Source organism: Sturnus vulgaris, unplaced genomic scaffold, assembly GCF_052056855.1.
Source record: "Sturnus vulgaris isolate bStuVul1 unplaced genomic scaffold, bStuVul1.hap1 Scaffold_192, whole genome shotgun sequence".
Classification (NCBI taxonomy): domain Eukaryota; kingdom Metazoa; phylum Chordata; class Aves; order Passeriformes; family Sturnidae; genus Sturnus; species Sturnus vulgaris.
Genome location: NW_028276155.1, coordinates 6,648,542 through 6,663,708, shown reverse-complemented (window position 1 = coordinate 6,663,708; position 15,167 = coordinate 6,648,542). Strand labels below are relative to the sequence as shown.

The 15,167-nt window shown below is 46.6% G+C and overlaps 1 protein-coding gene across 1 annotated transcript in view; it reads left to right on the top strand.

Moving 5' to 3' along the window:
* Nucleotides 1-14,546, top strand: part of LOC148218279 (olfactory receptor 14A16-like) — an 80,351-nt gene extending 65,805 nt beyond the window's left edge. Inside the window, exon 2 of the mRNA XM_088157862.1 lies at nucleotides 13,744-14,546. Within this exon, the coding sequence (XP_088013988.1) occupies nucleotides 13,744-14,542 (799 nt within the window). The 3' untranslated portion in view covers nucleotides 14,543-14,546. The remainder of the gene's footprint in view (nucleotides 1-13,743) is intronic.
* The last annotated feature ends 621 nt before the right edge of the window (nucleotides 14,547-15,167 follow it).

Sequence of the window (15,167 nt, the reverse complement as noted above, 5' to 3'; positions counted from 1 at the left end):
AGGCAGCTTTAGGACATGGAGGAGCCAGAGCAGACCCTCAGCTTTCTGGATTCATCCAGAAGAATCCTGTGTGTGAAGCAGCCTGGGAACAGGGTTTCCATGCCAGGGTGGGCAATTCAGAGCCCTTTTCTCCCCCATGGGCTGAGGGTGTGGCACTTGCCATTGGCAAGGGCCGTGCAGGTGCCAAAGGGGCCGTTTTCAATCTGCTGAGAACAGTTGGAACTGAGAGCCTGTCCTAAACCTGCTTTTCCTGCAAATGTACTCAAGGAATTCTCTTTTTTTGCAGTCTCAGCCCCTGTGTGTGTGCAGGTGTACTGAGTGAAGGATGGAACGGGTCTATTGGGGGGACATGTTCTCCTTCTCTAGTGGTTTTGGGTTTTGGGTTTTGTTGTTCTTGTTGGATTTGTTTGTTTTCTTGGATGGGTTTGATTATTGTGTTTTATAATTTTAAATTGTGTTTTATTTTTTTAATCACCTCCACCTGGCAGCTGTGGGCAGAGCTCTGTAGCTGTTTGTGACACTTGTGTGTGGCACAGTGAAGGTGTCCAGGGGGGCCTTGCCCGAGCTGTGTGCAGAGGAATCCCCATCAGGCCAGGCTGGGGGTGCTCCGTGGCCGGTGCCTTGCGTTGACTGGAAGCTGCCATGGAGCGTCTCCAGGGATGGAAGGTTGGGGCTGCCAGGGCTGTGGTGTCACAGACAGGGGAACGCTGGGGCTGCCACAGCTGCCGTGTCCCAGAGAGGGGAATGTTGGGGTGCCCTGCTCCTGGCCCGGCCCCAACAGCTCTGCCAGCTCCTCTCAAGGACACAAAGGCTGAGCCAAAGGGGGAGAATTGCGGGAGGGGCTGAGCTGGGAGGGACCCGGTGGGATCATGGAGTCCAGGGCCCTGCCCTGCACAGACAGCCCAACAAGGGGAGGCTGTGCATCCCTGGGAGAGGTGTCCAAAGGCTCCTGGAGCTGTGCCAGCCTTGCAGCTGGGAGCATTTTTTGGGGATCCTGGTCAGTGATGGAGGATCATTTGGTAGGGGGAAGGAAGGAAGGAAGGAAGGAAGGAAGGAAGGAAGGAAGGAAGGAAGGAAGGAAGGAAGGAAGGAAGGAAGGAAGGAAGGAAGGAAGGAAGGAAGGAATTGTTATGAATGATGTTCTATTTTTCCCAATTTATCAAGCAACAAGATTAAATTTAATAGTAAGTTTTTAATAGTAACAAAATGAATACAATCAAAGTATTGGAGATGACAATTAAAGTATTGGAGATGAAACAATCAAAGTGCATATATTTAAGAATATACAAAATTTGGCAGTAAGTAATTTAGTATAATTGAGGTTCGTATAAAGCATAAGCAAAACCGACCGGGGAGGGGCCCCCCTCCGACCGGGGATACGGGGAGTGGTTTGCCATTCCTCACGTATCAAAGCATCCAGGCTAACAATCCCACTTATATACTGTAGGCTACAGAAGTTTCTAGAAAGCTCCTCCTAGTTTCTATTCCTAAGATCTACGTAACTATACTGCACGGCGCATGCTCTACTAATGGGTTGGGGGTCTCTCATCCTTTTGAGGGTCTTATTTCCGGTGAAGGCCCATCATCATCATCAGTGACCGAGGTGTGACCTGCAGGTAGCGCAGGCGCCCTGTGTGACTGAGCAGATGTTTTCCATAACATGACTTTAATTAAGTCCCATGCTTGTGATCATTCCATTTTTGACAGCTTCAAGGTTGAAGCTGTATTTCTAGATGCCGCTTATCAGACCTTTGTCCTTCGACTATTCTTATCTGACTTTCTTCCAACCTCCTTCTTCGACTCCCAACATCTGGGAGATGTCTTTTATCCTGTCTCACCCATCTCCCCCTTCTCACTCTGTAACAATTGTCTTCTATTGATCTAAATACAATTTTGTTAATATAGTTACAACTTAATTAGCACGAATCACATTTATCACAATTCCCCCATTTCTCTTTTTGATTATATTGATTCGTGCTCTAAAAAGTTGCTACTTCGTATTGTCTATGTTTCTTTATATTAGCTTTTAATTTTTTTAACAATTTTCATGTGGCATCTAGCTCTTCACACTTTTTCTCAAATTTGGTTAACATTTCTCATGCCAGGGTATTCTCTTTGCATTCAGTCACTATTTTCTCGATTTTTCTTCTTCGAGTGCAAGTGGATTGTGCTTTCAGTACCATCAAGGAGTTTATTTTTCCTTTTGTTGTTAATTCTGGATCTATAGGTATGGCTGTAAGTTGCATTCCTTGAATTACTGAGTGGATTAGTCTGATTAGACATGGTATCATGCAAGGCAGAAACAATAGACCTAAAACAGAACACAATAGCATGAATCCTAATTTTTTCCACCACACACCCTCAAAAAGATTATTCCACCAGTCAGCTTTCAGGATAGAATTCCATTTTTGAACTGGTACATGTGCCACTTTTTCGCCAGCAAGTTTGGTGATGGTTTCCCCGTGGTCATCCATTTCCACACAGCACTCAGATTCATTAAACCTCCTACAAACTTCTCTTTCTTCTGCCAACAGATAATCTAGGGCAATTCTGTTTTGATATACAAATGCTCACATTTGTGAATGCTGTTTGGCCAACAACTTTAAGGCGTCCGCTGTGTGGTTTGAGACGACTTCCACTACGGCCTGGAGCCTTATTAACCGGTTTAATAGGTAAATTGGAGTTCTATATCCTCAAGACCCATCCTGAGCCCAAGTAGCAGGTTCATAATGTGCTATAATTCTTTCTGCAGGCCATTCTTCATCTTTCCATTTTTGGGTTCCTCCCGCCATTGGAAAGTCGAGATTTAATTCTCTTTTTTTTCTTTCTAAGGTTTCATAAAGTGGTGTTCCTAGTACATCGCCCTTAGACCTTGGTATGACAAAGAAGGAGGGTCGTATAATCCCTAAGGTACAAGTTCCCTCCCATTTTCGGGGTAGTTCACTATGCTCGTTGCCCACAAATCCAATATATTCCATCAGGGACTTTCCATCTTTCTTTTGTATTTTCTGGTTGTTCCCAATAAGATTTCAAGTCTTTTATGGATTGGTAGGGGTTAGCTCCAGAACTGTTATGCCAGCACAAATTAGTTTGATTATTCCACTCGCAATTCATTTCTTTTGCTATTCCCCAATATCCAGTAGGACTCTTGGGTTGCCAGGTCTTTGTGTTATTGTCTGAATTTACTACTAAAGTAGATAGGCAAGGAGTATATCCCACCACTTCAGTGTATTTTCTCCCTTCCCAAGTTATACAAACTGTTCCAATGACTTGATGACTCAGGACCCAGCCTTCAGGCCGTCTTAGGGTCTTAGAAATTTGTGTATGATTCCATTTTAAAAATTGTTCTGGAGCTAAACCCTCACCCTTCCATGGCCATCTTTCAACCATTCTAAGTCCTCCACAAACAAAATATTTAGATAATCCCAATTCTGTGGCAATTTCTTGCATCAGATCTACTAACAGATTTTTATTTGAAGTTGGCAAATCCCAGTCACTATAGTGCTGTTTTAATTGCTTATACAGCTCATCCAGCTCCTCTAACTCTTTCCCTCTGATCTTTTTCTTATCCTTCATTGTTTCTTTTTGTTTTCCAATTAATTTTCTCTTTGGCCCTTTTCCTTTTTCATCCTTTTCAAAACATAAGAAATTTTCATATCTAGGACAAAGATGATCATTATTAGGATAAGGAGCTCGCCCAATGAATCCCAAATTGTTTCTCACTGAATACATTTTTGGACTTTTCACACAAATTTCTAAGAAACTGCTACAATCGTAACAGGCAGCACTAACGTGGCTGTGCAACAAAAACTGATTCCATCTCATCCCTGACCCACATGGAATGATTGCATTTGTCACAGGGATCAGGAATGGTTTGATTCTTTACTGCTGGCTCTTGTGCTGCTTGTTGTTTTGGAATTTGTTCCTGTATGGTTTGTTCTTTTTTGCTCCATGCAGTCTTATGGCTTTGTCCAGTTTCCAGGGGTATTATAGTAAGCACCATGAAAAGAATCCTCAGGAATTTTAACTTTCTACCTGTCTCAAGGCCCCTTGGGTTGCAGCCAAGGGCCGAGATGTCCATCTTCTTGGTAGCAAAGCTTTTATCCTGGGATTTGTCTCTTTTTGGCATCCTTGGCCTCATAAAGCTCATATAAGCCATTTTAGCTTTTTCTTTTCCAAAGATGGCATCAATTATTTGTAGTTCTGCAGCACTGCCCTGTCTCTTTCCCTAGATTTATCAGCTATTTTTCCTAATCCACTAAAGCTCTAGAGATATGCCAACTACAACAAAATTTATTTTCACACTGCTTTAGTTAAACAGTTCGTTTTAATGGTCTATTTCTGCTATGAAATCGGGGTAGGTAGTTAAATGTTTGTCACCACCAATAGATACACTCATGATGCCAATCAGCTGCTGAAATAAATCTATGACGTGGCACATAGATTTCTTCTCCACAACAATTGTCATTTATAATACACTGGTCTATAATATTATGGATTGTTTGTTCTTTAGCCTGTACAAAAGCTAATATGGTGAGGAGTAGTTGGTCTTGGTTCTCTATTAGTTGAATTGCTGCAAAAAAGGTCCCATTTTCTTGTCTCAATGGTTAAGCATAAAAGTCACTAAAAATCTTTCTATTCTTAGCTGTCCACGTACACAATCTAAACAACTTCAACAAATCAATTGTCTCTCTTTTTCTTTTGCATTATTTACCATCCAGCACGAATTAAAACAACAGGTACAAACAATACAAACCCAAGGGCGGCATTCTAAGCCATGATTATTACATTCCCAATGTGTTAATTGTTGTTGGGCCTCCTCAATAATAGGTGTTACCAGTCTCTTTTTGATTTACAGCTCCTCAAATAAATCAGTTAATGCTGGCAGTCAGAAGCTCCTGAGAAGCTTTTCAATCCTCCCGGGCTTTTCCCACTGATCAAGGAGGAGTCTGATTCTTTCCCATGGGCGCTGTTCAGCCTCCAAACTCAATGAGGTTGCAGTTGGCAGCCAATGCAGGATGTCTAAATGACAACCATGTACTTCTCAAAACATCTTTAATTGATATTTCCAGCAGTAACAGCATACAATAATATCTTTTCCCATATATATCTTACATCTCCCCTTTTGTCCCAAGATACAATGATTTTATGCCAATTTCTTATCACTGCAGCTTTTTAGTGTTAAGTTCTCCTTTCCACCTAATCATGAAATTAATAAAATTTCTATATGTTGTTTTTCTTAATCTGGGTGGAATTTAATCAATTTTTAAATTCCGGGGTTTTTTTAAATTGATTTTTAGGTCTCCTGGTGCTGAAATAATTTTCCAATCTTTATTTTGTATTTGGTTCTTTTACTTGTGAAGCATGAGTCCAGCCTTTTTCTGCTGTTCAGACTGCTGCTACTGTAGTTAAAAGAACCAGAAATGGTCCCTCCCATCGAGGTTCTAAACTTCCTCCTCTCCAGCATTTTATCAACACATACTGTCCTGGTCAGATAGAATGTATTGGAAAATCGAGCGGAGTGGTTTGAGCTAAAATGCCTTTCTCTCTTAATTCCCTCAAATTGTTTGTGATGGTTGTAAGATACCCCTGAATGGTTTTGTCCCCGACTAGTGAAGGATCCATTGTCATGCCTTGGGGGTAAGGCAATCCATATAACATCTCATATGGTGAGATCCCAGTTTCAGAGTGGGGCTTGGTTCTTATATTTAACATGGCTAACGGAAGGCATCTAGTCCATGGTAATTTAGTTTCTATCATTAATTTAGTTAGTTGTTGTTTAATAGTTTGGTTCATCCTTTTAACTCGTCCCAAGCTTTTGGGATGCCATGGGGTATGATATTCCCAGGTAATTCCTAGTGCTTGGCTTAAATTGTTAATTATTCTCGAGGTAAAATGAGTGCCCAGATCTGAATCAATATCTTGCACTAATCCAAATCTTGGAATAATATGCTCCAATAAAATTTTAGTTTCTGTTTGAGCTGTGGCTCAAACGGCAAGAAATGCTTCTACACACTGAGTCAACTGATCTACTATAACCAGCAGATATTTCCACCTGCCTACTTTAGGTAATTCAGTAAAGTCAACTTGGATCTTTTTGAATGGCCGATAGGCTGTCCGAGGGCCTCCAGAGGGAGGACTCCTCGACATCTTTTTGTTCATCTTCTGACATGTGACACATCCTTGAGTAATTTGTTTCCCAATTTCAAATATTCCTATACACCCATAAAATTTTAAAAAGTAGTCACAAAGTGCCCTTGTGCCCCAGTGAATTCTTCAATGTAAGTTGTCCAGGATCTGTCGGGCTATAGGTTTTGGGACTACTTTTCTACCATCAGGTAGAATCCATTCTCCTTCCTTCAGGGTTGGCCCTAGTTTCTTTATAGCTTCTATCTCTGTTAAAGAAAAGTATGGTGTTTCAGTTTGTGTTTCTCTCTCCTTAAAAGTCATAATTACACTGTTGTTTTCCCTTAGGGCAGCCCTTTTTGCTTCATCATCAGCCAAATTGTTTCCTCTTGTTTTAATATCTCTCCCCTCTGGTGCCCTTTTACATGTATGATTGCTATCTTTTTCAGTCCTTTTAAAGCCTCAAGTATTTCACTTACTAATCCTTAGTGTATTAATACTTTTCCTTGGGTGTTTCTTTCCAGATCTTTCTAAAGGTATGCACAATGCCAAAAGCATACTTCGAGTCCGTGTATATGGTTCCCTCTTGTTCCTTTAATAATATGTGTTGGTTTGAAAGTAAAACCAGTGCGAGACTCCAAGTCAGTAATACAATTTAATAGGAGAAAAGAGGAAAAATAAAATACATGCAATAATATAAAAGAAACAACCACCGACACAGTCAGAAATACAACCTGACACCCTGTCAGTCAGGGTGTTGTTAGCAGTCCGTATAAATGGTGGCTGCAGTCCTCCTGGATGACAGATGTGGTTCCGTTGAAGCAGTGCTCCTGTAGAAGGTGCAGGTTTCCTCCAAAGATCCAGCGATGATGTGGAAATGGTCCAACTTCCCTCTGGGATCCAGTGGAAAGGTTTGTCTTCGCGTCCCAAACCCCAGTTTTTTATCTAGGTAGGAAAGGCTTGGCTCCTGCCCCTGGCTGGGGCATCTCCCAATGGGGTGATGTAATCTTATCAGTCACACAATAGGACTTAATGGCCCATTAACGGAATATATCTTCTGGAGGAAGGATGGGTTGTGAAAAGATAACGATGATCATCCCCTGATCTTATCAGATGGCACATCAGCAGAGGATATCTCCCACAGAGATAAGGATCACCACCCCTCATACATTTTAACAGATGGTGATAGAATACACATTTTTGCATTGTACCCCAGGACAATATTCCAACTCCAACATTTCTGATGCCGTTCATGGGTCTCACTGAGGGACACAACTGAGAAAGTGTCCCCAGGTTCCAGTGTGAGCAGGAAATTGAAGGCAGAGATGACAGGTGGTGTGGGAAATGCAGGCACAGAGAGCTCTCAGGGCCTTGTGCAAACAGGCTCAGAGATTGCGATGGAAACAAGGTTTGACCTCAGACCTTGGAGAAGGCTTGGGGAATCAGAGCATTAAAAGGAAAATTGATATAAAACAAGAATATAAGTTTTTAGTTTTAGAAGAAATATATTTTAAGCAAACAGAAATATGCATTCTGTAAGCAAAGCAGTATGTTAAGTAAGATAGTAAAAGTTTGTAAAGTTTAGCAATAGAACCTGTTATAAAGTTATAAGTTTAAGATATATCAATGTAGGTTTGTGAAGTGTTATAGGATTGGTTGAAAAATGATGCATTGTGGCAAAGCCATGAGAAGGAAAGCAATTAATGATTGGTGTAAAAGGATGTTGGTAAACTTCACAGAAGTATTTGATTGGATAAAATACTAACGTAAGACATTGTAACTAAGAATGAGGCACTTTCTGATATTATGGCATTGGATGTAACACTTTTAATGTCTCACCCTTCTATGAGACTGACACCATGAGGCCATAAACCATCATTTACAGTGTCTCTCAGTTGCCTCATCTCTTGCAATATCAATCTCCCAATACACTTTTTTATGACATCAGACATGACTAATGAAATCAATAGGGCCTTATGGACACCAGGTCTATCCCATTAAAGTCAATATTGATTTAGGGACACCTGGTCTATCCATCAAAATCAATGGGATTTTGAGGAAATTTGGCCCTAATATAGGGAAATGTGAGTAAATTTGGAGGAAATCTTGGGCTGACTTCTGGGAATTTCCACTCCAGGATCGCAGTGCCAATGCTCTGGATGTCCTGGATGAATTCCTGGAGGCCAATCCTGAATCCCGGATCCTTCACCTGCTGTCCATGCTGGAGCTGTGCCTCCAAGTAAGCCCAAAAATGTCCATTTTCAGCCTGAAATCTGGGAATTCCAAGCCCAAAACTGGGACTTTTAACGCCAAATTTTTGGGACATCAGCTCTGCCCACTGAAGTCAAAGGGGATTGAAGGACACCAGATCTACCCCTGTGAAGTCACTAGGGGTTTTAGGGACATCAGGTCTACCCATTGAGAGGGCTTGATTGGGAAGTTACTATTTAAACTGGGAGCACTGGGAAGGGCTAAGGGGGGACACTGGGGTTACTAAGAGCACTGAAAAAAGTGGGGCAACTGGGAGGAATTTATAGAGATAAATGGAGATAAACAGGACTCTAGAGCTAACCCATTGAATTTAGGGACAGCAGGTCTACTCTTTAAAGGTAATAAAGTTTAGGGCCACCAGGCCTACCCAGTCAAAGCAATGAGGATGCTTGAGACACTAGTTTTGGGGGTCCCAAGGGGGTTTTGGTGATCCAGGTGTGCAAGGGGTACCGAGGTGTATCCAGGTGATTTCTGGGGGTACCCAGGTGATTTTTGGGGCACCCAAGTGGCCTGACTCACCCTGACAGGCCAGGAAAAGATGATGGCCACCGTCCTCCCAGTCGATGTGGACACAGGTGACCCTTGGCAGCTGTGGGGCTGTCGGGGGACACCCCAACATTCAGAGGTACTCCAAAAGTCCAGGTGAGGACATCAGGGGTGGGAGGGAGCCCTGAGTTACCTCAGGAGAGGATGCAGCATAGGTACAGCCAGGTGCTTTGGTGCATGGGGTTGGTGAAGATGGTATTCTGCAGCAGCTCCAGCTCTGTGTGGGCAAAGGAGGCACCCCAAAATCTCTAGGGGACACCGGGGGAAATCCCAATATCTTGATGGGGGCACCCAGGTATCCAGGAGTTCGGGTCTACCCATTAAAGTCAGTGGGGATTTAGGGAAACCAGATCTATTCATTGAAGACTATAGGGATTTAGGAACACCAGGCCTACCCATTTAACGCAACAGAACCCAGCAGCTCCCACTTTAGGCGAGGGAGGGGCTGGAAAATTTTGGGGATCTCGCAAAATTGGGGGAGTTTTTTAGGGAATCCCTCGCCTTCCTTCAGCCTTCCAGGGGGCAGTGCCCTTGCCGTAGTTCCTGGTGGGCAACAGCAGCCACAGGCAGTTTTGCCAGGCTGAGAAGTTGGAGAAGCTTAGGATCAGCAAGGCTCTGGTGAAGGCCAGCTCGGCCTTGAGGTCCTGCCTACCACAAGTGCCTACCAGTGTTCCCAGGTGTGGACTGGGAAGGCACCAGTATAAACCCATAAGCACTCCTGATCTCCTGAGGCTCATGGCAGCAGTTCCCAGTATAAACCAGTATGGCCTCATGCACCCAAACCCATTCCCAGTGTAGTCTACGGGCTCCTAGTGTGGTCCTGTGGCTCCCAAGTTTATATTGGGAAGGCACCAGTACAAACCAGTAAGCACTTGGAGCCACCCCTGAGCCCCTGAACCCATGGTGGCAGCTCCCAGCATAAACCAGTAAGGCCAGCACAACCTGAAGTCACTGCCAGTGGAGTGCCAGGCATCCCCAAGACCCCTCCCAGTATAACCCAGTACACCCCAGTCTGACCCAGTAAAATCCAGAATATCCCTGTATAACCCAGTATCAATCACTACAACACAGTCACCCCCAGCACCCCATCCCAATACAAACCAGTATAACCCAGTATAAACCACTGCCCTCCAGCACCCCATCCCAATACAAATCAGTATAACCCAGTGTAACACACAGTCGGCCACTAGGTCCTCCCAGCCAGCAGGGGGCACTCATACGCCCCTTCTCCCTTTCCCAGTGGAACCCAGTCCAAATCAGAAACACCCCAGCACCCCATCCCAGTATAAACCAGTATAACCCAGTACAACCAGTACACATAGTGTTAGGTCCTCCTGGACACTCACACACCCTCTCTCAGTATAACCCAGTACTACCCAGTGACCCCAGCCTCGTCCCAGCACAAACCAGTACAAACCAGTACAAGCCACTCACAGTTGCAGGGGTCGGCCACCAGGAGGTGCTTGCACTGTGCCAGGTCCTCCCGGCCAGCAGGGGGCGCTGCAGTGTCCATTGTGACCTGACAGAACCAAGGAAACCCCTGTGACACTGCGGGGCCCCACGGAACCAAGAGTCCATTGTGAGACACCTGGGCCACGTGGAGCCAAGGAACCATTGTGACACTGGGGAAACTCATGGGACCAAGGGTCCACTGTGACATTGTGGGGCCTCATGGAACCTGTGAGCCATTGTGACACTGCACGGCCTTGTGGAACCAAGGAGACCACGGTGACACCGTGGGGCCACCTGGAACCAAGAGTCCATTGTGACACTCTGGAACTACAGAGACCATTGTTGAGAGTATGGAACCTCGAGGAGCCAAAAGTCCATTGGGACAGAGCAAGGCCCATGGAACCCAAAAGAGCATTGTGACACTGTGGGGCCCCATGGACCCAAATCTCCATTGTGACAGTGCAGAACCAAGGGGCCTTTGTGACACTGCAAGGCCTCAGGGAACCAAGGAGTCCAAAGGACTCAAACATTTCTTGCAGGGTTCTGCCTTGGGGAAGGGGAAGCTGCTTGGTGGCACCTTGGCTTTAGCACACACTAATAGAAGGTGTCTGTTTTCAATGGGGACATTAAGGAGTTGTAGATTGCTTCAAAACAGAAAAAAAAAAAAAGGGGGGGGGAGACTCCTTTTGGCCTGTGTGCAGCCAGTTCTCCAAGTAAAGCAGGTGCCAGGTGAGCGATGACAGACAGGATGGAGTTGGGGAATGTGCAGCAAGGTCGTCCACACTGGGTCAGACCTCAAGGCACAGCTTCTGTGAGCAGGCCAGACCTGAGGAGAGACCCTGCATCAATATCAATCACAGAATGCTGTAATCACCTCTGCTCTAAAGAGAATAGCAATGAAATACACTCTTCAAAATAGGAATGTGTATTTCTTAGAATCTCATGGAAATATTTCTCCATAACTGGATTTGAAAATCTTCCTAATGAATGAACTTCACCAGAGGGAAATCAAGGCAGAGCCATGGTTTGTCAGGACTTGCTTGATCCCAATCAGCCCCGTGGTGCATTTGGTGCTGGGGCCTTGAACCTCAGGGCCTGAGAGGAGATTGCACAAACCTTTTGAGGACTCCAAGGCAGAAGAAAAACCCAAAGTGTCTCGAGGCATTAATGGGTCCCACTGAAGTCCATCCCCAACACAGGCTCCTCATGGACTCCTTGGAGGAAAGAACTGGATGCCAGGATTGCCCAAAACCCTCTCAGAGAGTCAGAGAGGAAAGGAAAATCCAAACTACCTTTAAAACCTGGAGTATCTCAATGTATTAATGAGACCCACTGAGTGTCAATATAAAGCTCTCAAGGGACTAATTAAAGTAGATAATTGGGGCCATGATTGCATAAACTACTAGAAGAGTTGGTGTCAAAAGGGAACCTCCAAGTACCTTAAAAAACTGAAGTATCTTGAAGCATTAATCAGCCCCACTGAGTGTTGTTACTGACAAAGGCTCTCAAGTGACTAATTACAGCAGATAATTGGAGGCCATGATTGCACAAATCTCTCACAGACTCCAAGGCAAAAGCAAAACCCAAAGTCCTCTGAAAAACCTGCAGTCCCTGGAAGCATGAAGGAGCCCCCAGGGCCATTCTTGACCAAGGCTCCCCAGGGACTCGTCCCAGCACATCCCTGAGGCCACTGGGATGTGGGGGGATGCTGAGGGCAGGACAAGGGGTGACAGTGGCCAGCCTTGCTGGGGCTGTGCCAGGAGGCCCCAGTGGCTCAGGACAAGGTGTCTCCTCCCAGCCCTTGGTGACACAGACCCTGCTGTGCCCCAGGGCACCGAGACTTGGCTTCTCTTTGTCTCCTCCTGTCATCTCTGCCTCCAATTTCCTGCTCTAATTGGAACCTGGGGACACTTTCTCAGTTGTGTCCCACAGTGGGACCCATTAAAACTTGAGGAAATTTTGGAGTTTGATTCAGACTTGGAGTTCTTGAGAGGTTTCTTCAGCTCCGTCTCTGGGACTGATGTTTAGGGCCTCAGCACAAATCCCAAGAGGGTCATTAAAGTCCTTGTGCTGTGTCTGTGCTACTGAGCTGGGCTGGGCTCCTGGCTCAGAATGTGATCCTGGCAACCAAGAAGAGCTTCAAAAACACATTTCTCTTGATGAGCAGCTCTTCTCCCAGCCCAGCAGGGCTGGGGCACTGCCTGCAGCCACCCCAGGCACAGCACAGAGGCACAGAGAGCTTCAATCAGTCAGGGCTGGGAAGATGCTCAGAAGTGCCTGGGGCAGAATCACTCCCAGCCCTTGACACAGGAAGCCTCTGGCTGCAGGACAATGCAGCTGCAGCTCCTGCAGTGATCTCCTAAAGCTGCAACATCCCAATGCCTGCAGACTGTGTGAGTACATTCTCTGATGATCTCTTGTGTAGAGCAGCCAGGGGTGCCCAGGGCTGTGGTGCAGAGCAGGGTCCTGCAGCCCAGGGCGCTGTGCTGGGGCAGGGACTCTGCTGCCTGCCAGGGACAGCTCTCAGCCAGCCCTGGGAGCTGCTCCCAGCACTGGGGGACAAGGTCTGGGTGGAAGGAGACAGCTGGTAAGGCTTGGAAGTGTTCTCCTTGTGTGATGAGGATAGTGCAGGGCTGCTCCCAGCATGTAATTTAACTGCAGAACATTTCCAAGGAGATTATACAGGGAGCACAGTGAGGCAGGGGCTGCATAAAAGTGAACGTCCTGCTTTTTTAATCTGCTGTACTGGGTTGCATTGTTGGGAGATTGCACATTGATATTCATCTCTCAGTTTAGGTTGAGAAAAATTTTTAAAAATTCTCTTGTATCTCAGTAAACCAGGCAAAGAAATAAATCAACACAGGTTCCCATACAGGAAGCATCAGTGTCGCTTTTCCAGCCTCCTCAGGGTTACTGTGATGTTGCCATCAGAGCCTGCAGAGGCAGAGCTGACCCTGGGCAGTGCCCTGTGCTGGGAGGGGTGTGCAGGGCAGAGCTGAGCCCCCAGGGCTGGGCTGGGCTCTGGCAGCACTGGCAGGGCCCAGCCCTGGGCACAGGGAAGCAGCTGCTGGCAGGGACAGCTCCAGGCAGCAGAGCCCTGGGCAGGCAGTGGGGGAAAGTGCCTCCAAGCTGGGCTGGGGTATTTAAAATCTTCTCCAAACTGAACTATTCCATGAGTACTTTTCTTACAGATCCTCATGCCAAGAGACAGCAAATGTCCAACAGCAGCTCCATCAGCCACTTCCTCCTGCTGCCATTGGCAGACACGCGGCAGCTGCAGCTCCTGCACTTCTGCCTCTTCCTGGCCATCTCCCTGGCTGCCCTCCTGGCCAACGGCCTCATCATCAGCGCCGTAGCCTGCGGCCACCACCTGCACACCCCCATGTTCTTCTTCCTGCTCAACCTGGCCCTCACTGACCTGGGCTGCATCTGCACCACTGTCCCCAAAGCCATGCAAAATTCCCTCTGGAACACCAGGACCATCTCCTACTCAGGATGTGCTGCTCAGCTCTTTATGCTTGTCTTCTTCCTTGGATCAGAGCTTGCCCTCCTGACCATCATGTGCTACGACCGCTACGTGTCCATCTGCAAACCCCTGCACTACGGGACCCTCCTGGGCAGCAGAGCTTGTGCCCACATGGCAGCAGCTGCCTGGGCCAGTGGCTTTCTCAATGCTCTGCTACACACAGCCAATACATTTTCCCTGCCCCTGTGCCATGGCAATGCCTTGGGCCAGTTCTTCTGTGAAATCCCCCAGATCCTCAAACTCTCCTGCTCACACTCCTATCTCAGGGAACTTGGGCTCCTTGCTGTTAGTGTTTGTTTAGGTTTTGGTTGTTTTGTGTTCATTGTTTTCTCCTATGTGCAGATCTTCAGGGCTGTGCTGAGGATCCCCTCTGAGCAGGGACGGCACAAAGCCTTTTCCACCTGCCTCCCTCACCTGGCTGTGGTCTCCCTGTTTGTTACCACTGGGTTTTTTGCCTACTTGAAGCCCCCCTCCATCTCCTTCCCATCTCTGGATCTGGTGCTATCAGTTCTGTACTCAGTGGTGCCTCCAGCCCTGAACCCTCTCATTTACAGCCTGAGGAATCAGGAGCTCAAGGCTGCAGTGTGGAGACTGAACACTAGATGGTTTCAGAAACAGTAAAGTGCTGGCCAATTTCTAAAAATCACTTGTAATAAAAGTCACCTTTGATTCTTCTTGTTGGTTTGCTTGTTGGTTTATTCTTTCCTTTCCTTTGTTTTAGCTTTTCAATATTGTCCACAAAGAAATGTCATTATTTGTGCTGTATTTCCTTTTGATTTTCTGCATCTTTTCTGTGACCCAGAGACTGTGTCAATGAGGAGCTGCGCTCTTGGTAACATTAAACAAAATAAAGGATCTCCCAGCAGACTTTTCTGCAGAGATGCCCCTTTTGTTCCCTTCTCTGGAGCTGCAGCAGCAATGTCTGTGTGCAGAGCTGGGGCAGATCAGTGCTGGCACAGCAGCTGTGCCCAGCAGCAGCAGCAGCACTTGGTGTTGCCAGTGCTGCTCCCGTGCCACTGCCCCGCTGCCCTCCTGGCCCTCGTGTTGCTGCAGGGCCTGAGTGCTCTCGGGGCCTGGCACAGCCCTGGGGGTGGCAGTGCCGGGGCTGCAGCAGGGACAGGCCATGGGCACTGCTGGGGCAGCGCTGACGCCTCAGGGCAGGGCCTGGGGGCTCCAGGCTCCTTGGCCACGCTCTCTCCACAACACTTGGCCAGCCCAATGCTGAGCACAGAAAAGCCCCGGGAGC